Source organism: Saccostrea cucullata, unplaced genomic scaffold (genome assembly GCF_032062105.1).
Source record: "Saccostrea cucullata isolate Sc308-1 unplaced genomic scaffold, CSIRO_AGI_Scuc_v1 ctg2685, whole genome shotgun sequence".
NCBI classification, from domain to species: Eukaryota; Metazoa; Mollusca; class Bivalvia; order Ostreida; family Ostreidae; genus Saccostrea; species Saccostrea cuccullata.
The window spans coordinates 48,263-73,761 of NW_026940497.1; the positions used below are offsets into that span (position 1 = coordinate 48,263).

The 25,499-nt window shown below is 33.7% G+C and overlaps 2 protein-coding genes across 2 annotated transcripts; both read right to left on the reverse strand.

The window, feature by feature from the left end:
• Window positions 1–1,005: 1,005 nt before the first annotated feature.
• LOC134255511 (ficolin-1-like) lies at window positions 1,006–6,650 on the reverse strand. The gene is made up of 5 exons (XM_062738041.1): window positions 6,371–6,650; window positions 5,660–5,835; window positions 3,005–3,101; window positions 2,716–2,874; window positions 1,006–2,346 (listed from the first exon to the last, which is right to left on the reverse strand). Exons 1-5 carry the CDS (start codon window positions 6,648–6,650, stop codon window positions 2,090–2,092), a joined length of 969 nt encoding a protein of 322 aa, XP_062594025.1. The 3' UTR covers window positions 1,006–2,089.
• A 13,172-nt stretch (window positions 6,651–19,822) lies between these two features.
• On the reverse strand, window positions 19,823–21,770 carry LOC134255508 (uncharacterized). The gene has a single exon (XM_062738038.1). It carries the CDS (start codon window positions 21,741–21,743, stop codon window positions 20,046–20,048), a length of 1,698 nt encoding a protein of 565 aa, XP_062594022.1. The 5' UTR covers window positions 21,744–21,770; the 3' UTR covers window positions 19,823–20,045.
• Window positions 21,771–25,499: the final 3,729 nt, after the last annotated feature.

Here is a 25,499-nt window from a genome sequence, read left to right on the forward strand (position 1 = left end):
ATAAAGCACTAACAATTTCTTTTGATGATAGAATCTTATTTCGTACAAACGAATAACGTACTACATCAACATAAACTTACTGACAAAGATATTTATCAGAGCTTCTTCTCTAAATAAATTCTGCATAAGTCAACAAAAATCGTTTTTATAATCAGACACATCTGCGAAACAAATCGAGAGATTTATATAAAAGTTTAATTATATGGATGCGCTTTGCCGCATTAGTAGCAAGAGTAGAAGCATCGAAGGGATAGTCAGGGTTTGACATAAGGTGCACGAGCCGGAAGAGAGTTTAAAATATATTTTTGTCTAAAAGCAACATTTTCCGATCTACATTTTTATACGTATAGTTTTAATTTCTATGTTTAAAAGATGGTTTTCCTTTGACATATTTTGCCCCTGATTTATTCCCCTTAGCAGTCATCTTGTAGGGCAAAGTAGTGAATTTTCCACTTTGAGCAACCAATTTTAAACACCCATGCCAGAAATATATGGGGGGAAATATTTACAATCTCAAGATTTTGAATTAATAGAGGGTTTAACAAACGTATTTTCGTAAGCAAAATAGTGTTAACTTTACTTCAGTAACCAATATAACAAATTGAACTTGGTTGAATAATGGAAGGATCTGTGAATGTTACCCTACAACATGGCGGCCATGGGGAATAACTCTTGCTTAAATTACCTCAATGGAAAACCATCTATTTGGGTAATTAAAAGTCAATCAAGTTTTCCAACAGATCGTTTTTTCTAAATGTACGTGCAGCACAATCATCACTCATTCCTCTGAATGTTTTTCCATCTTCAATCGCACATTCATATACCTTTGATAATGACTTTTATTCATCCATTAACATCTTCTTTTTCATTTTCTTCATCGTTTTCATTCTCTTCCTCGATTACATTTTATTGGCAAGCATAATATTTCTAATAATTTAATCGATAAATAGAATGCGTGACTTCTTTAGAGATTTAATGAAATTTAATGGAAATGGATGACGTCTGAATTCCATGGCGTATTTATTCTTACATTAAAATGTATTTTACAAACTGTGAAAGCATTATCTGATGAAGTCATTGATCCAAAGACGAGATGTTTAAATGATATACAAAACTTCAAAACACATTGATTTAGATATACAATAGACCAACCGTCCAGGACATAGCATAATGCTGAATCCGATGAAGACACTACAGATAGAAAATTATTCAAGAAAATAATATTCTTTGCCACGATTTGATCGATTTATTTTTTGTAGTATAAGATGATTCCCGTCCTGAACAAATCACACAATGCGATTGCTTATCCCGTTAAGAAAATGAATTAAGCTTATTACAAAATCTCTCTTAAACGCATTATCGTGCATTTAAGCAAAACAACTAAGCCTATAAAAACATATTAAGATAACAATGTGAAACCAGTCCTCTTAAAATAACTTTACTTTGGCACGTAATTTTCGACTCTTGATATTTGTGTTATCGTCTTGAATGAACTATTTCAAATACATTATACATGTAAAAGAAAACCTTTTTGATAATTTATTTTTCTCATTAAACTTTCTGGGAGTTAGGAGAATTAAATTAATTCTATGTATTCTTTATATTTAAATTATATGAAATCCTATTAACTTAACCCGGGCTTTCCGTAATAGCAAAAGGGGAGACATTTCGTTATTCTCGTTGCAATTATTTCTGCCTTACTTTAATTTCAAGAAATCTTTTTAAACAAAAAAGAAAAAGAGAACCAATAATATTTGTTTTACTTTTCTTCAAGATTAAATATCTAAAATAATACTTAGTGATCTATTCTGATTTTCAGCATCAAATGATACATTGTAAGGTCGCTCTAAGAACCGTTCACTGTTCCATTTTCACGTTCTTTAAACTATTTTGATATGGATGAATTAGAAGTGCATCTAGAGTCGAAAGATAAACGACGTGCTCGGTACTGTACAATCATGTTATAAACAATTTTAATTCAATTTGGAATTGCAAGATTTTCCACTTTGCGTTGTGTTGCCTTTGTAAAAAGCCCTGTGTTAAACTTGTTATATAAGGAGCGCGAAATACTATGTTGTCCCAATGTATTTTAATATCGTTTAATCATTATAACAGTTTCCTTGACATCTGATCCACTGGAAACTGTACCACCCCACGGGTTTGACCACTTCGGTGAGGCCCAGGGTCCGTTTAAGAATGCTTGGTAACAATTTCGGAACCACCATCCACCGCCGTACCCCACGGCACAGTTTCCCGGGGAGGGATCGTTGTCTTGATCGTAGGTGGTGAACTTCATATAAACCGCAGTAGTTTCTTCGGGTTTGGCGGTGATATACAAACCGTCACCTGGTAAAATGTTTTTTTAAACAAATAAGAGGCCAACTGGCCTTATTGGTCACCTGAGTATCATGAAACTTTGAGTTTCATTTGATCTGATTATATTTGACTGTTCACTTAAGAATTAAGACCTTTGGGTCAGGTTTTTAAATAAATTAATTTATACATGTATTATTAACTTTTGTTTATACATGTGAATGCGCGTGTATTTATTTATTGACAAATATTCAGTATCCCTTCTTGTCTGAATTTTCCAATATATTGAATTGAATTCATTTAATCCCCTTTATACCAAAGATAAAAACTTAATGGCCTCTAAATATTACACCAAACTATGTACATGTATGTCAATTATTATTTTAAGATAGTTATAAATACCTAGTGTTCCAGTAGCTGAATCAGACAAATCCATCTGGAATTTCCCTGGTGAGACACTGAAGCCTTCATACTTCTCATACAATTTAATGTTATTGTGTAGTGTAATCGAGATGTAAAAGTACGAAGGGTTTCTTGTTAACTGGTAGATTACGTCATTTCCTGTTATAAATTTGAAATAAGAGTTTTCAATCACAGAACTATGGTGTATGCTTTGACAAACCTTGTGTTAAACCATATAGGGAAAGCAAATCAATGTAAAATTGTTAAGTTATTGATCAAAACTACATACCGATCCAGTAAGCTGAATGTGGCGATCCGAACCCGATTCTATAGTCATTCCAAGTCCGATTAAAATCGACAGATCCGTCCAGCCTTCTCTGAATAGCCTGTTAACGTTAAAAATTGTTTTTATAATACAAATGTTTTTTTTTTTCATACAAGGAGTTAAATGCTTAAAGAAATGATATTTGACGATTAAATTCTTATGGCCATGAATATGTATAAATTACCTGAGATTTTCATTTTTTGTTGCTCAACAGAGCGTCTAGTTTGATCTATTTAGCCCCGCTCTATCATAAGAACTTCTGACCCTGGGGCCATGAATTTTACAATTTTGGTAAAGATTGCACCGATTTTAGTGGTTTAGGCCCCACCTCTGGGGGGGGGGGGGGGGGGGGGGGGGGGGGGGGGGGAAGGACCATGAAACTTCCGAAATCCCACAAAAAGGTATATTTAGAAACAGGGAATGGATACTTTCACGAGTCATGTTTTCATGATACCTTGTGTTAATTTAAATTTTTCTAATGAGGACTTACTTCTGGAGAAGGAGGGGAGAGGGTCAAGATAACATTTTACATGTTTGTAGCTTCTCGACTGCATTTCCATTAAAAATTACAGTCAAGATAAAATGCTTAAGGTAATGGAATAGGTATACAGTCTATGCAAAAGACATCGGACCGTCTGGTCCGATGCGTCATTCTTTTTTCACCGGACCGGAATGTCCGATGTCTCAGAGTAAAAAAATATGTTGCCGACATCGCTGACAAAACATAAAATAGTCAAACTTTAATTCTATTACCAAATATCTATTACCAAATCCAAGTGCAAAGAACTTAAAAGTAATGATGAATGTTTAAAACATCAAAGAAATCACTGCCATGTTTTTCTACCGCCATGACTGAATATAGGGTCAGACTAATAACAGGAAACGGACAATAATACTATGTTTTATTATACAAAGGAAAACATTTTAAGTGTAGACAATATGTACATGTAAACGTTACTATAATCAAGAACAACAATTTTAGTCTCTGGATAACTACTTTTAAAACTTGTAATCCAAAGAAATAAATGCATGTAATGAAAGGTGGGACTAATATCAGTAATATTCCCATTAACTGCAATTTTTAAAGAAATAAATTCCCATTCTGTTTCAATATATTGATTTTGTTTAAAGAAATGAAATTTCATTTTCCACTTTTTAAAAAAAAGATATTAATAAACATTTTTGAATATTATATTTTTGTAATTAGGTGAATGATTTTGTTCTGTAAAAACCTCACTGAAATTTGAATAAGTTAAATAAGTTTAACTTTTCTATGATTATTAATGGAATATGCCCAACCGATTCTAACCGATAATCATTTTCCATCACTAATTTTCACGTGTTTCATTTGTTTAAATTAGGTTTTTCGGTCTGACAATTTGATTCGGTCCTGTGTGTTGATCAATTACATAGGACCGAATGTCCTGTGTGGTAAAAAACAAGAGGCCCATGGGCCACATCGCTCACCTGAGAATCTTTTGTCATATTGTTCTTGACCAGATTTCCCCCTTGTAATACATATTGTGGCCCCGCCCTACCCTCTGGGGTCATGATTTGAACAATTTAGAATCTACACTACCCCAGGGTGCTTCCACATCAGTTTCAGCTTTTCTGGCCCAGTGGTTCTTGAGAAGAAGATTTTCAAAGATTTTTCCTATATATTTCTATGTAAAACATTGATGCCCCATTGTGGCCCCGCCCTACCCCCGGGGGTCATGATTTGAACAATTTAGAATCTACACTACCGCAGGGTGCTTCCACATCAGTTACAGCTTTTCTGGCCCAGTGGTTCTTGAGACAAAGATTTTCAAAGATTTTTCCTATATATTTCTATGTAAAACTTTGATTCACCATTGTGGCCCCGCCCAACCCCCGGGGGTCATGATTTGGATAATTGAGAATGTACACTACCCCACAATGCTTCCACATGAGTTTCAGCTTTTCTGGCCCAGTGGTTCTTGAGAAGAAGAGTTTCAAAGATTTTTCCTATGTAAAACTTTGATTCCCCATTGTGGCCCCGCCCTATCCCCGGGGGTCATGATCAGTTTCAGCTTTTCTGGCCCAGTGGTTCTTGAGAAGAAGATTTTTAAAGATTTTTCCTATATATTTCTATGTAAAACTTTGATTCCCCATTGTGGTCCCGCCCAACCCACTGGGGTCATGATTTGACCAATTTAGAATCTACACTATCCCAGGATGCCTCAACATAAGTTTCAGCCTTATTGGCCCAGTGGTTCTTGAGAAGATTTTTTAATGACCCCACCCTATTTTTGTCTTTTCTTGATTATCTTGGCCCTTCATTTTAACAATTTAAATTCCCCTTCACCCAAGGATGCTTTGCACCAAGTTTGGTTAAAATTGGCCCAGTGGTTCTTGAGAAGAAGTCGAAAATGTGAAAAGTTTACAGACGGACGGACAGACAGACAGACAGACGGACGGACGACGGACAAAATGTGATCAGAAAAGCTCACTTGAGCCTTCGGCTCAGGTGAGCTAAAAACTTTTCGCATAGACTTGGTATATGGATAAAACGTCGTAGGAAAGCGAGAATACGACAAATTTGCAGAAAGAATTTTAGCAATTTAAATCGCTGTTTTTAGACAAAGAAAAATATCTTACGGTCCACCCTCCGTTTGCCGTCTCCATGTCACAATACACCTCAATAGGACGATACTTCGGGTCCAACTTGTCCCAGGGATGAATCGTGTAGACGCCGGATGTCCTTATACCTCTGTCATACAGCGACATACAGTCAATATCTAGAACTACAAGGACGTTATGAGTAGTTAAATTTTCTTGCAAACATAAACAATCCAGTCCTAATCAGATTCGTAATTTATTTTAAATTTAGCTTAATCATAATTACTTATAACTTTCCGTTATATCTTTGAGTCTAAGAACTTGAATTTAAGGAAAGTCCCTTCTTCCCTTGGTTCAACATTTGAAAAAAAATCAAAACTATTTTTTTTTTCATTTGAACAATTTTAAAAATGTAACAAATGTTAATTTTTTTAGAAATACAAAAAACATGTTTATCATATCTAAAAATGTGTTTTGTAATCAAATAGTTTTTATCAGCTTTATTTTTTTTATCCCAGTGTTGACCTTTTGGCAGAGGTGTACTTTTTAATCTTTAAATGACTTCATGAACACGACAGTTGTCACCAATAGGCAGGGGATTTTCTCTCCTCCATGGCACCTTATCCTAATTAAGCTTTTTGGAGGTCCAATTTTGTATTGTTTAATGGACTTTCGCGTTATCTCCATATATTTCAATCCAAAACCTATATCGATAAAATATATATCTACCTGGTATATAAAACCCCCAACCTTCTTCCTCCCCCGTCATATCAGCAAGATCACAAGTCGGGTAAGTGTGACAGACCATTGTACTTAACCGGAAGCCAACACAGCCACATCCGGTCTGGCATTTAGTACAACATTCGGAGAGAGAGTTCGACTCGTGTTCTGTCCGTAAAGAACTGTTAGACATTTTGTTGTCAAACTCCACTTTTACTGTGTAAAGTTGGCTCAAGGTGGCAGATGTTAATATCAACTGGCTCATAAAGAAATAAAGGAGCACTATTCCTTTCACAAGACTGGGTTTCATTATTTATTTTTATTTCAGATTTTTGAACAAGGACAGGTATTTTTAGAGTATTCGCTGATAAGAATATTTCACTATTTTCATCATGGAAAGTTTATCACCATCGACCTCTTTCAAGTCCTGTTTCCTTAAATTTCAAGGCTCTTTTAAACAGATCATGCATTCCAAGATCCAAAATGTTCCTTAATTGGGTTGTTCAAGTTAAAAAAAATCGCTATTCAATGTATATCACTGTCTCAAGTTAACGCTAAACACTTTTGTATTGGCTGAGCAACTAAGGGGCGTTTCTATATCATTAACCAAATTCAATTTAGAGAATAACAAATTTTATCTTTACTCTCCATTTTAAAGATTAATCATTTTCTGATGTTCAAGGATAATATATCAAGGCGTATATGCAGCTTTTTCAAACTTTAAATTATAAATCAAATCTTTTAAGAGTAAAGTTGCATTTTAAATATATATTTCTAATCTTTCCTTTTCAGTATTACGTCTTTCCTCACAGACGTGTGTTTATGAATAATACATACTTATGTCGCCCAGAATAGTGCCTATTTACACACGAGATTAAAGACAAACATTACTTGCAACAGTAATCTCATCAATTAATTTTAATGTGCGCGATCGAAGGAAGGAAAAACCATTTCAAAAGTAGATGATTTGAATCTTAAGATAAAGAAGAAAAATATGGGGTAAATGATTTATTCATTTTAAAGAACAAAGCATGCAAATAAGAATAACGCACTGTAAATTAATTTTTCATTATAGCGTCCTCTGATCTCGGATTCGGTAGTGATTTTGAACAGCTTAACGTATTTTAATGTTACTTAATCACAAAGTTTTTATGAACCCTCTTTTCTTCAGGAATTCTTTATAAACTACTAATAATTCCAATACTGTTTGGTTAAAGTCGACACCGGTCATTGTCAAATAAACTTCGGGAATATAACATTCTACTTTTGAATTTTGTGTGATTATTAAAATATCAAAACTTATTTTCATTATCGGAAATCAATGAAATCTATGCAGCCATGCTCTGTTTGATGCATATGAAAAGTTCAATTTGAAAATATGTCGATACATTTGCTGGTAAAATTCGCAATGCAAAAGTATCTTCTGGTTGCAATTTAACTGCATTGTTAAAAAGGCTACATATACACAGGACAAAAATACAAAATGAGAAGATGCATAGAGTGCATGATGCTGTTTTATCACATTACGCATGATGACTGTTGAAAATTACTTAAATCTTTTTAAAACTTTTCTGTGATAAAACCTCTGCTATTCGAGACCTTGAGAGGAAGTTTTAACGTGTATATTAATCTATGGAATAAATTCACGAGATCCCTATGGATATTTTTATTGAAACTCGGGTCCCTATTTAACTCGAAGAGTACTGATGCTGCGATTAGAAATCATTCCATATGTTTAAAGAGGATATGAATGATTTTATCCAGAAAAATTACATTGCGAAATTGAAAGAGGTTTTAGACAAATAATTATCCGTCAAAGGGCTTAAAATTCAAGACCTATACAAAAGCTCCCGGTTTTAAAGGTGTAAAGAACCTGCAACTTTCACTTCAAAGTGATGAGAGTTCGGCAATGGAACAGTAGCTACATATATATTTTAGTCGACTTACGTCAGTCGAACACATTACAAGTCGATAAAGAAGGGAGGGTTCTACCGACTGAGCAGATTGCAATAGTTACTATTATGTCCCTTTTGGGGTTTAACCTAAGGGAAAGAAATAGCATCTATCCTCCTAAACTTTGTTACAAGACATTGATGCGTGCTGTTCACCATTTTTAGTAACACACGGTAAAGAAATTTACTAAGTGTTTAATGTCATACAGAAACCAGAAAACAAAATGATATTTGAGAAGGTTTGTACAGTTGTAAAAAATGAACTGCGCTCCTTATAACGGTTATACCGTCGGACGTATTATCTATTGATTTTGTTGAAGTGTTGCCTAGCTGCAGACCTGTAGCGTTATGGTTTTATGTATTTGTCTTTTACCCTAATGGTCAAACACAAATATATAAAACCATAACGCTACAGGTCTGCAGCTAAGTGTTGCCATGATTATTAATAATTAGTAGAAGTTACAGAATTTTTTAAACAGCCTGAAATGTTAGAGTTACTATACAGTTTATTTTTCTATCATTATTCAAATTGACTCAGAATGAAACGACAATTATTTCATTTACAAGTTCAAGTTCTATACATTTTGATACTATTGTAAAAGAACAGTAGTACTACAATGTCATAAAACACTTACTGATTAATACTAGAGGTACTTAAGCAATGAGCTCACTAAATGATACCCCCGCCTCCTATAATGTCCATTGTTTTACGGTAACGTGTAAAGTGGAATAACTCGTCCTATCAAATGTTATCCAGAAGCTTTTAGAGGTGACGTCATAGGTAAACATATAATGACAATGTCCATGTTTTGCTATGGGAAACCTAAAATACGTGTCGAATAAAAAAGTAAAAAAGGAGGTGCACAATGGCAATATGTAATGAAGATTCTTTGAAAGTTTCATTAAATTTCACTAAGTAATAGTAAGATCATATGAAGAGAAATCTTCGTCATGAAGAATGGGCGGAGCGAAGCGGAACGCATTCTTCGTGACGAAGATTTCTCTTCATATGATCTTACTGACTTAGAACAGAACCTCAGCCAATCAAATGCATGGATTAAAAATAAACTCCTCCCACGGCTTCGTCATATATAAGGCCCAACTTGACCGCTCGTTGTACATATCGAGCACGCAATCAATATTGAACACACGCGGTTTCAGAATGGACTCCCAGCCCATTCAGGTTAGCAGGGGATTATATGAAATACCTTGATTTACTGGAGAAATGGTACGGTGAAGATATAAAAGTAACTGAACTAATGAATACCATAGGCGTCGGAAGCAAATTGAAAGTGTGTGTGTGGGGGGGGGGGGGGGCTAAACAAAAACAAGAGGCCCACGGGCCTTATAGGTCAACTGAGTATTGTGTAACAACTTTCAAACAATTAAATTTGGTCCGTGTTTAAACCGGAGGCCATGAAATTCACAATTTACAATTTTTAAAGAGGCACCATTGCTTATCATAATTATTAACTTAGCATGCTTACTCTATTTACTTAATACCCAGAGGTAGATCAGAGTAACTGAGAGAAAATGCACTTCCACTTTAAAACCAGTTGTGCACCTCACCCCAAAGGAACCACTGACCTAGGGGCCACATATTTCAAAATTTTGCAAATTTAATCATAAAATGGTTGATTAATACCAAAGAGCAGATTTCAAAGCATTAATTTATTTTCAGACTATGTAAACACCCCCCCCCCCCTTTGACCCTGGGGGCATAAAAAAACACTTTGCTAGATGCACATTTCTTCATCATATATATATATATTTTCAAAGAATTAATGTATTTTTACTACGTAATCAATAGAGCCCCGCCCTAACACCAGAACCCCTGACCCTGGGGCCATAAAATTCACAATTTCGGAAGAGGCACTCTAGCTCATCATAACTATATGCCTAGTTAGTTTATTTAATACCCAGGAGCAGAGAAGAAGATTTTCACAGAAATAATGCATTTTAACTATATAATCTATAGAGCCCCGCCCTAACACCAGAACCCCTGACCCTGGGCCATAAAATTCACAAATCTAGAAGAGGCACTCTTGCTCATCATAACTATGTGCTTACTTAGTTTATTTAATACCCAGGAGCCCCGCCCTAGCACTAGAACCCCTGACCCTGGGGCCATGAATTTCACAATTTTGGTAGAGGACTCAATGCTCATTACATTAATGCTAAGAGTTTGCCTGCTTGATGTCCTTGAGTAAAGAAGAAGATTTTTAAAGATTTCATTAATTTTAGTGGTTATGGCCCCACCCCTCAGGCCCCAGGGGGGCGGGGACCATGAAATTCACAAATTTTGTTCCCCTCCACCCATATATGCTGTGTACCAAAATTGGTTCAGTGGTTTCAGAGAAGAAGCTGAAAATGTTCAAATGTTAACACACGACAGACGACGACGGACAAAAACGGATAGCAATAGGTCACCTGAGTTACTCAGGTGACCTAACAACAAAAAAGGTAAAGCCTAATTTTCAATGCCTATATTATGTATGTATTTGCAAGAAAAGTGGGTGGCTAAGCCCCCCCCCCCCCCGGTTCCGACGCCTATGAATACCCATGTAACACGAATCGTAATATCTACATTTTTGAATCAAAGTACTCAGAAGTACAGAGAGCCGGGCTCATTTACAGAGTAGAATGGATTTCTTACATGAATCACGTTTATATTCTGATGAAAAAATTATTTTAAAACTACCAATATTAATGATAAGACACTGACAGTGAGTTTTTCAATACCACGGTCCGATTTTGTCAGAATCAGAATTAATCTGGTACCGCAGCTGAATGTAAACAAACAGGCCAGTCTGGTTCCCTCTCCTCCTGCTTTAGTTAGAATAATCAAACTGTGTCTCGGTACAGGCCCTCACCACAGTTGGAATACCACCCATATACTCGCAATGTAGCAAAAAATTGCAGAATCGCACTGAAACGATTTTGAAGAATATATTAATGATTTGCACTGGGAATAACTACCACAATAATCAAAACAAACCTTCTTCAGATTGCTTATGCCTTTTATCCCAAAAAATAACCAATATAAATACGAAAATCCAATTAATTTTCTCAACGTTTTTCTCTCGATTCAAATTACCTGCCATGTTTGCATTCGGAACTCTCTAGATTGTTCCTAGTAAATGCACTATGCGAGTTATCGCCCGTGTTTCTTTCTGCTACATTACGAATACACGGAACGAATTCTATCGTTAAACCGGGTCCGTAGGACAATATCATTTTAAACCGGGTCCGTAGGACAATATCATTTTAACGATAGAACATTCTATCTACTTCTGCTTTACCTCGTATGTGTAGAGAACTACGAAAACACTGATTATCAAAAATCCTTACGCTAATGAACTATGTTCTTTGACTTATGAAGTTTTCAAAGTCATTACTACTAATGTTTATTTTATATAGATAAAACTTCGTTTTATTTTTGTTGCTTTATTTAGCGTTTGTATTATCTCAAAAGCGGCTGAAAGTAAGAACTATATTTTTGCACGTAACTTTAAAATGGCGACTATGGGGTCAACATCCTGCCTTGAACAGGATCACATAAGCCGGCAATTGCTCTTTGAGCAATAAGCCCAGCTAAAAATAATTGTGTTAAGATGACAAGGCTCTAGTCAGCAGGAGTGGGTATAGCTGTCCAATATCAAATAAAAATTTGATGAAAATTGTGATTAAATCTGTCTTCAAAGACAAGGTTCGTCTCTAATATAGATGACGATGGTTGAAATATTTCGAGAGATTAAAAAGATACGTGTTTACCCTTTCACTTTAAACCAAAACATTTTCTTCCGTGCAATGGGGATTGTCGGTGTATCTTCACTACATTAAATATGTATTTAAAATTTCAATACATTAAGTGAAGCTTAAAAACACGATAATACCCCTGCTCCCTTAAATCTTTACAGATTGATTCGTAGAATAAGCTTTTGTCAACAAATCAGTCTGAGATCGATAAAATGCAGTAATTTTTTTTACTCTTTCTTTTTTTTTTAACTGAAAACAGCAGATTAATTTTCATCAAAATGTATTAAAATAATACCTGATATTTGTTATTGCGAATTAGAGTATTAATAACGAAACAAACTTACATGTATAAGCGCATCGTTTTATTGAGAAAGAAATAAAGGAAAAGTCCCTTCAGACCTATAAGACTCCAGTGGCATATTTAAATGGTAGACATTTTTCTTTACACACATTAAATGTATAGGGCAAAATAAAATAATGATTGAATGTTTTAAAATGGCGTCGAATATTAATCCTTGTGAACACACAGTGATAAGAAATATAGAAAGAGATAGATTTTATGTTATGTAGGCCTTTCAATTAATTGTTCAAGTTGCACATATGGTAAAAAACATTGTATAGATAGATTTATAGGTACATAAAATTATTAAAAAAGATAATAACTTATGCATACTTTTAATAACCTCATTAAAAAGTTTAATTATTTATAATTGACTTTTCCGATGTTGTGTTTAAGGACAGGTAACTCAGGCGTGAAAAATGACCAACTTGGTGCCGATTTATGAGTTATCGTTTATAAAAATGACATATACGCTGCTTCAGCATTGGTATTGTTATACACAAAAGGGTTCCTTACATTGTTTTGTACACAAAAAGTTTTGACCAAGAGAAAGAGAATGCCTTCACTCTACCTGAAATAACAGGGTCAAATGAATGGGGAACAGACTATATTCAATAGTTTTAACTCTCTTTGACGATTATTATGAAGAAGAAAATTTAATGTCATGTTTTTTGTGTTCGCGCTTTTTCGCTTCCTGTGTAAACATATATATTTTTACGATTAAATGCAACAATTGACCATCTTATTTGTGTTACTAAGCACGAGGGGGAACGACCGAGTGTAAAAATTTAAATAGGTTAGAACTGAGAAGGAGGGTAGATTTCACTTTTTATTTTAATTAAAAATTTTAATTATATGCAGTAAACCGGTGTCCGCAACTATTCAGTACTACATAAGTTTAACATTGGTGCTAAATTTTAAAACAACTGGATTCTACTGAGAGCAAAGAAACACTTGGGAAATGCTAAAAAATGCCTTGCGTGTAAACAGTGAGATACCCCGAGCCTGCTCTAAACAAGTTTCAGCAGTGATTTATCGTTCATAACACCGACCCCTAGCGGCAGTTGAAAGGCCTATGTTATGTGAGGTATTTAAACATGTTTAGAAAAATATTCAATATCAAACAATAAGACAAGTTATTCTTCTTCACATATCTGTCCACCAACTGAGAATCTGCGTCGAAAAGGTCAAAATAAATGTTTAGAATCTTTAAACTACTACCAAGCAGAAGATTTTTAATCCGTCTATTGAATTGCGTGTTATATAACGGAAGAAGTTTTAGACTGTATCTACAGTGTAGTTAACAAACACCGCTTACAAGCCTTTATCGATTACAAATACAAAGGTAAGTATTTGCTATTTTACCCACTATATCTTTTTGAATGAAATTACTTGGTTCAATTTTAGCTGAAAATGCCTTTACAATTTAATGTTATTTAGATGCCAATACTTTTTGAATGTTTAAAGGTTTTCTGAGTTCACGGTGTTTTGTTTTTTTTTTTTTGGGGGGGGGGGGGGGGTTGGGGGTTGAAAAAAATCATTAAACAAATACATGCATTAAAATTTAAAAAATACATTCATACCAAACGTTTATATGCAAAATTATTCTCTACTTATGTTAGACAAGGTCATTATCATTATGAAAGAAGTTACACTTCATTTAGTATTTAAAATAATAACAATATATCCTTTATGATTAATTTATCGATAAATGTATCTTGTTTTCGTGCAGAAGTCCGTTATTTAAATTCTAACAATAAAAAGCTTAAAATATCAGAAGTTTCCAGAGCCTTAAATATAGCTTGGTATGAAGGTTTCAAATGATTCCCTTTTATTTTATCAATATGTAGGACAGGAATGGCTCCTTTAAAAGTGGCAACACTCAAGATACTTCGTGCACTCATTCTTATTGAAGGTAGGATGTTTCCTAATGAAAATTGTTCATGAATTGTTAGGAATCGAAGTCGTTTTAATTGTGAAGAGTTATTAATAAGTTGTTTGAGATTTTTGAAGAATCAACATTGACATTAATTGATTTAAAAAAAATGATACACACCAGAATATGGATTATAAAGGTGGGTTTTTCTATCAAGTACAAATTTCTAACCTTATTGATTGTATGACCGATTAGCTAGGGGGTGTCCACACTGTGGCTCGAACCTACGACCCTCAGATTTAAAATCCAACGCTCTACCGAATGAGCTAAAGGGTTAACCCACTAGCTATTGCTAGTAGGAGCGTGGCCTCACTATTTACAACACATAGCCACTTTTAAACTCTGTTACACTTCCCCCTTCTTTTTCTTGAGATTTCTTACCCCTAAGAAATCTCACACACACGAGACTCTAAACACCACTCACCATGTGGGTTTTTTAGTTGGGCGCCAATATGACCGATTAGCTAGGGGGTGTCCACACTGTGGCTCGAACCTACGACCCTCAGATTTAAAATCCAACGCTCTACCGAATGAGCTAAAGGGTTAACCCACTAGCTATTGCTAGTAGGAGCGTGGCCTCACTATTTACAACACATAGCCACTTTTAAGGTAAAGATCCATACCACGTAAAATAACGTTATGTGACGTTATTCTCGTTTGTGACGTTATTACGTCAAACGCGCCCGACGCTTATTCTATCAAAAATGCCTGACGTCGATTTCACTTACCGTAAAAAAAGGTACATTAATTTACAAATAAAAGGCATAAATATACGATGTTCAGTTATTATCCGGGATGCATGATCGAAGGAGAGTTTAAATTTAGATGATTCGTCAAACCGAAAGTACAACAAAGATGGCATGGAAGATTCATTGTCTCGAGTACAAGATAACTAAAAGACTTCGACAATCGGGTCGTTTTTTGTCTCTGTAAGTTGAAGAAATACAGAGTAACAAATAAATGGTTCTCTTGTCGAAAGTCATTATCGTTTGCTTACATGTTTGTACATAGGCTTAGTACATAACCATTTTCGAACCACGTAAGGCTCTTCAAGTATTCAGGTACCTAACGACTTTGCTTCAATATTCCGATTTTTATATGTCGTTTTTCTCTTCTCGATTGTTTGAATTAAAATATCGTCCCCTGGGGATTGACTCAGGATTTTGAAAAAAAATTATGGAAAACTTTTTTTTTTTACAATGTATATATCATACATAAAACAGTTACTGCACAAATATTAATGCTCTGTTATTTGGTATATCCTTGCACTGAAACATAAAATAATTATTGATAAAAAAACCCCCCAGAATATTTCATCTAAGTAGGAAAGGACATTGATACATTGACAAAAAATTCCTTAATACACATAATATGTGACAATAGAATAGAATAGATTTTATTCCAGATCAGGGCCCTTGTGGGCATATTACATACATGATTATTAAACAGAGCATATAATAGTTATTAATAAGATGTGATGTGTTCTTAGTACATGTATATACTTAATCAATTTACACATGGTTCATAAGTTGAAATAATTGCTAACATGTGAACTTTAAATACATATTGTAATTAAAAATATAAAGAAGTACCATCGTGTATCATAATGCAAAAAAGCCAGAGATATACATACACAGAAATGAAAAATATATATATATATATATATATATATATTTTTTTTACATACCAACACATACATACATACACATATATATACATGTCCACACACATACATACTGAGTAGCTATATTCCACTAAATTGCAAAAGATACCACGGGACAGTGCATTGGTACTTTATAATTCACCATGTTTTGTTTGCATATCTTATGAACAAAGTAATATTTAATAAGTGTTTGAAGTATACAATTTTTTTTTTTTTAATTTCTTTATACATGTAGAAGACACACTATATTGCACCCTTGATCAATTCACAAGAACTTCACTACAGATTTTTTTTTTTTTTTTTTTTTTTTTAAATTTAGTACATACAGTGTTTACATGCACCTATTATTATTATAAAGAGAAATGCCACATTATATGCATCAGTATTTTATATGGCTTGTCTAACCAGTTCACAAACAGCTGAAAGTACTTCAATATTTTCACAATTTAGAACCCACAACAACTTATTTTCATTATTTAAATGAGAAAAATTGATACAGTGTCTTTGTATAACATTAATCATATTCTCTCGTTCTGTAACAAAACTCAAACATTCAAAAAGTGTGTGTTTTTCATCTTCAATAACATTCATTGAGCATTTAGTACAAAATCTTTGATCTCTAGGAATGCCAAAGTACCGGCCTCTTTCAATTTGTAAATTGTGAGAAGATGTACGCAACCTACATATTAATTCTCTTTGTTCAAATGGCAGGCATAGTAAATATTTTTCAAGTCCAAAATTTGTTTTAATCTTAACATAAGTATCCAGTTTACCTTCTTGTGACAATCTAATCAAGTTCCACTCATTCATGTAGTATGAAATTAACTGTTTTTTGCATTTTATCTTGAAAGTTTGCAATTTGTTAGACAAAATATCCTTATTAAAGTTTATCATTTCTGCAATTTTACTATATGTTCCATACCAAGATGGTATACTGTTACTCCAATTAATCTTACTTTGAGAATATGCTGCTCTCAATAATGGGAATGACATATCTAGACATTCTAATCTATGGACATAATTCAAAATACTTTTTATAATATCAAAATGAAGGGGGAGCCTACCAAGCTCAGATAATGAGGAGAAGTTTGCACTTTTCCTATGCAGTCCCAATATATTCTTACAAAATTTTAAGTGTAGATTCTCGCACTTCAACTTACTAAAAATATCATATACAGAGAGTTTGGAGGTTTTACGAAAAATACTTGGTCGATTAATGTTCCCCCATATTTCACATCCATAAAGCAAGATGGGTTTTATTGTATGATCAAATACATGTAGGGATGTTTTAACACTTGGCTTCAAAGACAAAAATTCTTTTTGCAGTTTATAAAATGCCTTTAGAGCTTTTTTATACAGGTCTTCCTGAGCATATGAGAAGGTTCCAGAGGCACTAAAGAGTACCCCTAGATATCTATAAGAAGACACAGATTCCAAAACCTGGTCAAACAGCTTAAATTCATTTTTTATCAAACGACCCGCTTTATTAAATATCAGAATTTTGGTTTTTGTTACATTCACTTCCAGACACCAATCATTACAAAATGACTGTAATTTATGCAATTTAGATTGAAGACCTACTGCTGTCTGAGATAACAATATCACATCATCAGCATACATAAGACAGTTAATTACCTTATCATTAAGTAAGATGGGATTAGGGGTGTCTTGAAGATACTCAGGTAAATCATTGATAAAAATTTTAAATAAGGTTGGGCTTAGATTATCGCCCTGCTTTACCCCTAGTTTGATGTCAAAGAATTCTGTGTGAGAATTTTTCATTTTAATACAAGATTTACTTTGACTGTACATACTTTTGATTATATTATAAAACTTTGTTCCAATAAATAATCTTAGAAGTTTGTATTTTAAGCCAGAATGTATTACAGTATCAAAAGCTTTACGAAAGTCAACAAAACATGCATATACTCTTCCATCTTTGGTATGACAATAAGTCTCTATTATATTTCTTAATATAAACATATGATCTGAAGTTCTTGCTGATCTAGTAAACCCTAGTTGACAGTCACTTATCATGTTGTGTTTAGAAAGAAATTTATCCAATCTTAAATTCAGAATACTATTGAAGAGTTTCCCCATTGTATTTGTAATAGTAATTCCACGATAGTTGTTTGGGTCATTTGTGCTACCAGATTTATGAAGAACTGTTAGAAGTCCATCAGTCCACTGACTGGGGTATTTTCCATTAACTAAGCAACCATTAAACAATTTCTTCAGACTTGCCAATAATGAATTTTGCCCATATTTTAACATATGATTTGAAACTCTGTCAAGACCAGGTGATTTGTTACATTTAAGTCCACTGATTGCTTTTGATATTTCAGATTCACTGATTTGAAAATCTAGTTCATTAAAACATGTCCGAACTTCTAATTTAGAAACTTGCTTTTCTAAATCAGCTATTCTTTGTTTAAATGAATCTTTGACAGTGTTTAAATTTAAAAAATGTGTCAACCAGCAAGAGGCAGTTATTGCATTACCATTATCAATTGACTTTTTATTAGAAATGTCTCTAATAAGATTCCAGTATTCCTGAGGATTGTTTGGTGTAGTTCATCTATTTTCTGAAGAATGTTGCTTTTAAATTGTTTGCATTTCAACTTTCTGAGTTTAGCATAGTTTTTACGAAGTTTAAAGAAATGACCTCTAACCAAAGGATCTTTGGGGTATTTGGCAAAGATTTTTGCATACTCCATTACATTTTTGCTCATCTTAACTAAATCATTATCAAACCATTTTTTACTATTTTTATGCCCATCTTTGCATATGAATGAAATTTTTTTTTGTTTGAGAGACAACTTAGCTGCTGATAGTATGATATCTGTTAAATCTGCACAAGCAGTATTTATAGAACATTGCGAGTCCTCAATTACAATATCACGTACAAAACTATTGAGTCTAGTATTGATTTCTGGGCTAGTAAGGGCTATGGAGAACTTTTCAGCAGAATCTACAGTCCAAAGAAACCTAGGCTGCAGTGAATATTTAGGAAGATATTGTATGGGTTCTAATACAAAATTTGCTGACATTTGCCACTCTAATAGGGAATGGCAATCTGACATTAATGGATTAAATTCATGAACACAAAAATATAAAATACTTGACAAAATATTTTCCGATACAATTGCATAGTCTACGATACTGGCTCCATTTGGTGTAAAACATGTGTAGTTTCCAAAACAATCACCAAACATTCTTCCATTCAAAATTCTTATCTGATTTCCAATACATATATCAAGTAAAGTTTTGCCTCTAGCATCCGCTATGTCGTCTTGACTCAATCTTTTACGAATTGCTTTATCAGATCTATAATCAGCATTTGTGGGTACAAACATATTACTATCACTTAAAATAAAGTCTAGTTCATCAGAAACCCGTGCATTGAAATCTCCACATAACATAATATCTCCATTTTTAGCGTATCTTGTAATATCATTCTCAATGCATTCTAATATATCTTTGTCTAGATTTTTACAATAAGAAGATGTTATCGGCGGAATGTAAACTATACATAAGAATAAGTCATTCCTGAAGCCAAAAAATTCCTTCTCTAATTTTACCCACTGGTAGTCTTTGTTAGTATTAGTCAAAATTTTAATATGAGGCCTCAAATTTTTGTTACAAATAAAAGCAAGCCCACCAAAATATCTGTGATTTGTTGATTTTGGTCTACAGACAGTAAAGCAATCAAAGGACCTAAAATCTGGAAATTGAAAATCATATCCAACATGTGTTTCAACTAAGAAAAAAATATCAAATTTCTTGATTTTTTGCACAAATAATGGTTCATCAATTTGTTTCCTTGTTTGTTAATTAGGCTACCAACATATAACATTCCAATCTTTAAGGATTTCTTTACATGCATTACAGGTTTACACGTAATTCAAGTACAATTCATTTATACATCTAAATTATAGAGCTACTGGTAAACATTACATAACTAAAGGTACTACAATGAATACCGTTTCTTGTTAACACAATAGTTAAATTTATATTGCATATCATTATTGTACAAGTATCAGCAAAAGAGTTGACTATTTGTTGTATGAACCACGACCGTATGAACCACGACCTCTTGGAAATCCACGGAAACGATTTTTTTGTCGCGATCTACTTCTGTTGAACTGGTTATTTACAGGTAACCCCAGCTTCAATGTGGTGTGAATTGCATTACGAAGATTAACAGCGAGTTTAGAGACACCTCTTTCATTCAAATGATATCCATCTTCTGATAGTAGGGAAAGGTTGGGTCCACCACCACTGACATCAAACATGTTGTGATGCTCAATAAACGATACATTTTCCTCCTTCTCCAGCAGTAGCTGCTGTTTTACCATAGCGTTTACGAGCTGGCTTGCTGTTTGATGACCATCGTTTCTGGGTGTTGTCAAGGATAATATCAACTTAGTTGCCGGCCATTTCGTCTTGATTTCCGCAACAAGCTTTTGTAACTTGGTAACACATTCGTTAGGCTCATCATTTTTTATGTTATTGGTGAGAATATGTAGAATAATTGCATTGTAAGTTGATGTACAACTACCAATGAATTTTGTTGCATCCTCAATTGTGTAGGTTACATATTTCGTGGTGGAAACAGCGGATGTTAGGACTTTTTCATTGATATTTCGAACATTGGAAGTCCCCAGGAGAAGTACAGAAGGTAAAATCTGCTCATTATCATTAGAACTGGCACCGACTGTTTTATAATTGTCTCTCGCAGTAGATTCTGACAAAATACCACTTTTCATGTTGATGAGTTCATCTTGGACCTCTGAAAGTTTGCATTTCAGCTCCCTGTTGCTAGTATCCAGTGCCTCTAGTTCTTCTCTTTGATTAGATAATTTGTTTGATAAATATTCAACTTGTGAGTTGGCACGATTTAACTCATCACGTGTATCTGACAACATTTGTTTAAGATGTTTAGATGATTCTTCAAGCTGTCTAGACTTCAGGATGAAGGCTTCTTTCTCTTGCTGTAACTGTGATTTCAATACAATATTATCCTGTTGTAATGACTCTGTATTTGTTGTTTTTATTATTTTCTCTGCACATGTTTTTGATATAGCATCAATAATGGATGACGTATTGTTTTCAATACTAATTTGTAGTTTGTCAATGCTTTGTATCAGGGTGCTCTGTAGTACTTTCAGATGCGAGACATTTAATGCTGGTTCAGGACTGTACTGTATTGGGGTGCTGCTTGTAACCTCTTTTACCCGAGTTTCCTCTCGAGTTTCCTCTGCTCTTGTGGTAATCTGGGAAACCAATCCCTTTAGGATTGGAAAGTGGTGTCTAGAGAACATTTGATAATAATGTCCCTGTACTCGTATTGTCCCAGTTGATATGAAAATTGTTACATTATAAAGCAAGTTCTCTTGATCAAGCAGTTCTATTGTAATAGAGTTCCCGCCATTGGGATCTTCCCATGTTTGGGGATTGTCCGACCACTTCACGTCAATACCCTCAATATTGCTAACATTGTCATAATAAAGAATGTTACATGCTTTGATCCAGTAGAAAAGTCTTTTTTCAGAGGTATAAAAGCATACCATTTTCGCAGTTTCTTCGTATAAATTCTCGTCAATTTCTTCATATCTGCTATATTTAGCTTTACCGTTCCTTGGCTTGAACTTCACTGGAAAGCATTCGTTTGGGTACTCATCTTCCAATTTGCCGATACCTAACTCTATTGTTAGTCCCTCTGTGTTTATCGCTCGCAATTTCTGCTCCATTGCAGCTCTATAACTTGAGTATTCAACAATTAAAGCACACTACTTAAACACGATTACTGTAATGATAGTTAGACTTAAACCCACAAATAACAATATGACAGTAACAAAGAAGGGAATACATGTATAAGATGATAAATAGGAATGCATATGAGATCATAGAGGGTGATATAAAAAGGAATAAGGAAAAGGATAAAATTTCAATCCAACATTTCACAAAATCAACTCTGTTAGTTAAGCCGAGTGCTTACAATGTTATAATTATACAATTAGGTTGTTCCTGCGTGGTTTAATCATGCATTAATCATTAAAAACAAAGATAACCAGTTTCAGTTTAGATTTTATGGATTTATGTCAAGATTATAGCTTTTTATTTGAATGAAAATTATTAATACTGTCCCATAAAAGTTATGACAGTGTTTTTTTTTCAAAAACAAATCAATTTTCCAACATACAGAATTTATTGCATAATTACCTTGAGCCTTTGATCACAAAATCAATAAGGGTCTCCCTCGAGCCACAGAGAGTTGCTGTGTAAAATTTCAATGCAAAGGCTTCTTGAAAGTGTTACAGACAGACAGAAAGACACACGGACAGATGCACAGACCTAAATTTAGTATCCCCACTTTCAGTGAAAGGGGAGACAATTATATAAGTTTTTTTTTGTTGATGTTAAACTTGGTTTATCAAGATACTTGTTTAAAAAAAAATAGCATAACTTTCCCAGTGATTATTCAGTTCTTTCTTTTCCTACATAAATAGCTTTTGATATCATATTGAGCTTAATAATATTATACACCTACACATTTATCTACTTTAACATCAATATGCACTAAGCAACACAGTTCCAAAAAGCCAGATAATGTATTGGACCAGCATGCAAAACTTGTATCAAACCATTTTCCCCCAAATGAATGAAGAGTCCTTCCCAAACTTATGAGTTAGGACTTTGTGCTGTGTCATGTAGGATGATAAAAAGCTGGAGAAGAAAAAATCTTTTTTTTTTAATTTCATTATTAGAATACAATTTTAAAGAAGTATAATTGAACTGCCTAAACTCCAATACAAGTCAAATTGAACCATCTTGGATGTCTTGATTAAATGTTTTTATTTTAGGCACAGAGCAACAGAAAAGAGTTTTTTTTAAACTAGACCAAGTTCATAATGCATGTATTATTCCTCAGGTACTTTTAATATACAAGTATACATACAAATTAAATATTCAGTACCTATAATGATGTTCATCAGCTCAGACAATTTCAGGTTCGAGAATCTGTGTCAAAACTCATGGAACTCACTGGATCCATATCAAAATATCACTTTAACATAGAACATTCTATTTACTCAGGGAGTTGTTGACTTTTAAAGCATCATACCAATAACTTTTCATACCAATTTTGCATAGATCAGTTTTTCCAAGTAGGGGTCCTGCCATCCAAGGTCACTTTTAGTAAAATTCACTGTTATCTTAGGACTTTCAGTAAGGCGGGATATTCTTGATGTTATGTATTTAGCCTCTAAAATTTACACAGCTTTCATTCATCGTTGAAATATATGTGGCCGGGATAGAAATTCAGGACATATAAGAAAGTAAGATTACCGGTAAGTTGTCTAATGATTGTCAACAATGATTAAAAGTACCTGATGTTATTAATTTTTTAACCAATGAAAATTTATTTGCCATTTGAAAGACACTAGTGCCGAGAATACTACGTCTTACTAAAAGTTCAAGGATGGCAGAGAATAATTGTATAATTGTACTGCTAGGTTAAGTATGTACATTTAATAATTCTGCAATGTCCATGGGAACACACACACTCACCACTAGATCCGCCATGAAAATTTCAATCAAAAAGCATCCTTTAGAAATTATACTATGGAAACGAGAAAAAAAATATAAGTGCTGACAAAAATTATTGTGTAAGGGAGATTTTGACAGCTCGGTCAGAGTACATAAAACAACTATTTTTTTATTGTTTGACTTACTTAACCCTTTTAATTATGAACTCTTTCATATATTTATAAAATCTTATTGATTTTAAAAATACATAAATTACTTCACATTTTACCAATTAAATGACATAGCTTTAGTAATGATGCTCTCAATGCAATTCTAGTCATCAACTATGGAGCTTGAATTTATTAAACGAATTTGAGTTATGTACAGAAAACCTCGATCATTCAGTGCTAGAGTGGAATGCGGGTGGGTACGACCCGATTCCTTGTTCGACCCGCGTGGTTTCAACCCTTTTCCCTTTCGACCCGTGTGGTTTTGACCCGAGTGGTTTCGTTCCAAAGCAATATTAATTATAACAATTTCGATAGTTTAAAAACATTTTTGGGGGTTTAATTCAAAATATTCAGATTTTTTTAACCGATCGTGACTGTTTATTCATTATTAAAAGTATTGCTAAATAATTATGTTTATCTAAACCATTTATTATTACGTATATTATCCCACAAAGGGCTGATTAGTTTTTAAGGAAAATGTTCAAATATTTATAAATTATTTATAATTTATTTCAAATGAAATTAATTGCATCCTTGTCCTAAAATCAATCTCAAGTTTACTATTGACTTCAATGTCGACAACCAATAATTGACACGTATCCCTCCCTGAAGCCATACAGCTACCTTGAAACCATGTGTATACCTAAGGGGTTTGTTCCCTTATAGTGTGCTTATAGTGTGAACCCCTCTATTTACCTGTATGTATATAACTATAAGTAGGTCGAAACCACTCGGGTCGTTACCACGCGGGTCGAACACGGAATCGGGTCGTAACCACTCGACACCCTAGAGTGTCCCTAGCTTAAGAAGGGGATCTCTGCCTTCCAAGGATATGATCGCCTGTAAGCACGGTGTTTTAAATAAACAAACATTACAAAGTGGAAACACTGAACATATTCATCTCCGCGTACATTAATTTGATCTATTTTATATGGTATATGAATAAAACATGATAAACAACGTTGAACCTTACTTGGACAGGTCCGAGCATTTCCTGAGATCAGAAACCAGACGTTAAAAAGATGTGGCAAACAAACCACTTATTTGTATCTATGAATAGCGAGAAATGTATTACATAGACACAAGAAGTAGTAAAACGTGCCACTTCTCTAAATTTTTAATCAACTAAATCGCATCCAAACTACCCATGTTGAAACTGAAAGTATTTTCTTCTTTCACTTCCGTCGCAACGTCACACATGCGCATTAACGGTTTATAGAATATTCCAAAGATTGAACCCGATTACTATTATGCTTGTGAATCGTGAAAACGAATTTTTGGCCGTCTATGCATTAAATATTCAACTTATGATTTAAACCATGCTTATTACTGTTCTATTATCGATAGTTTCAAATATTTAAAGCGATTTTTACACCCAAATCCTAAAAGTATAGATGTTAAAAAGATTTTTCAAATTATCATTTTTCAGCAAATTTGGTTTAAAAATGTGAAATTTTCTTGTTTGATGCCCGCTGCCCCACTTAATTTTTATGCCATATAAGGGAGAGAACATTGGACAATAACGTGTTAATTTTAAAAAGAAATCTGTAGTCAGAATATCAAGCAGCAATTTATTTTTACTAGTAATGAACTTTATAATTTTGAGCTAAATATGTTTAATTCGCCCTAGAAAGTAATATTAGGTGGATCAGCAGATTAAAAAAATAATTAAACATTTAAACAAGCATATTTTCTCTATGATTCATATGTTAAAAAAATTCTTTTGCTTTTAATTTTAGAAAGCTAGAA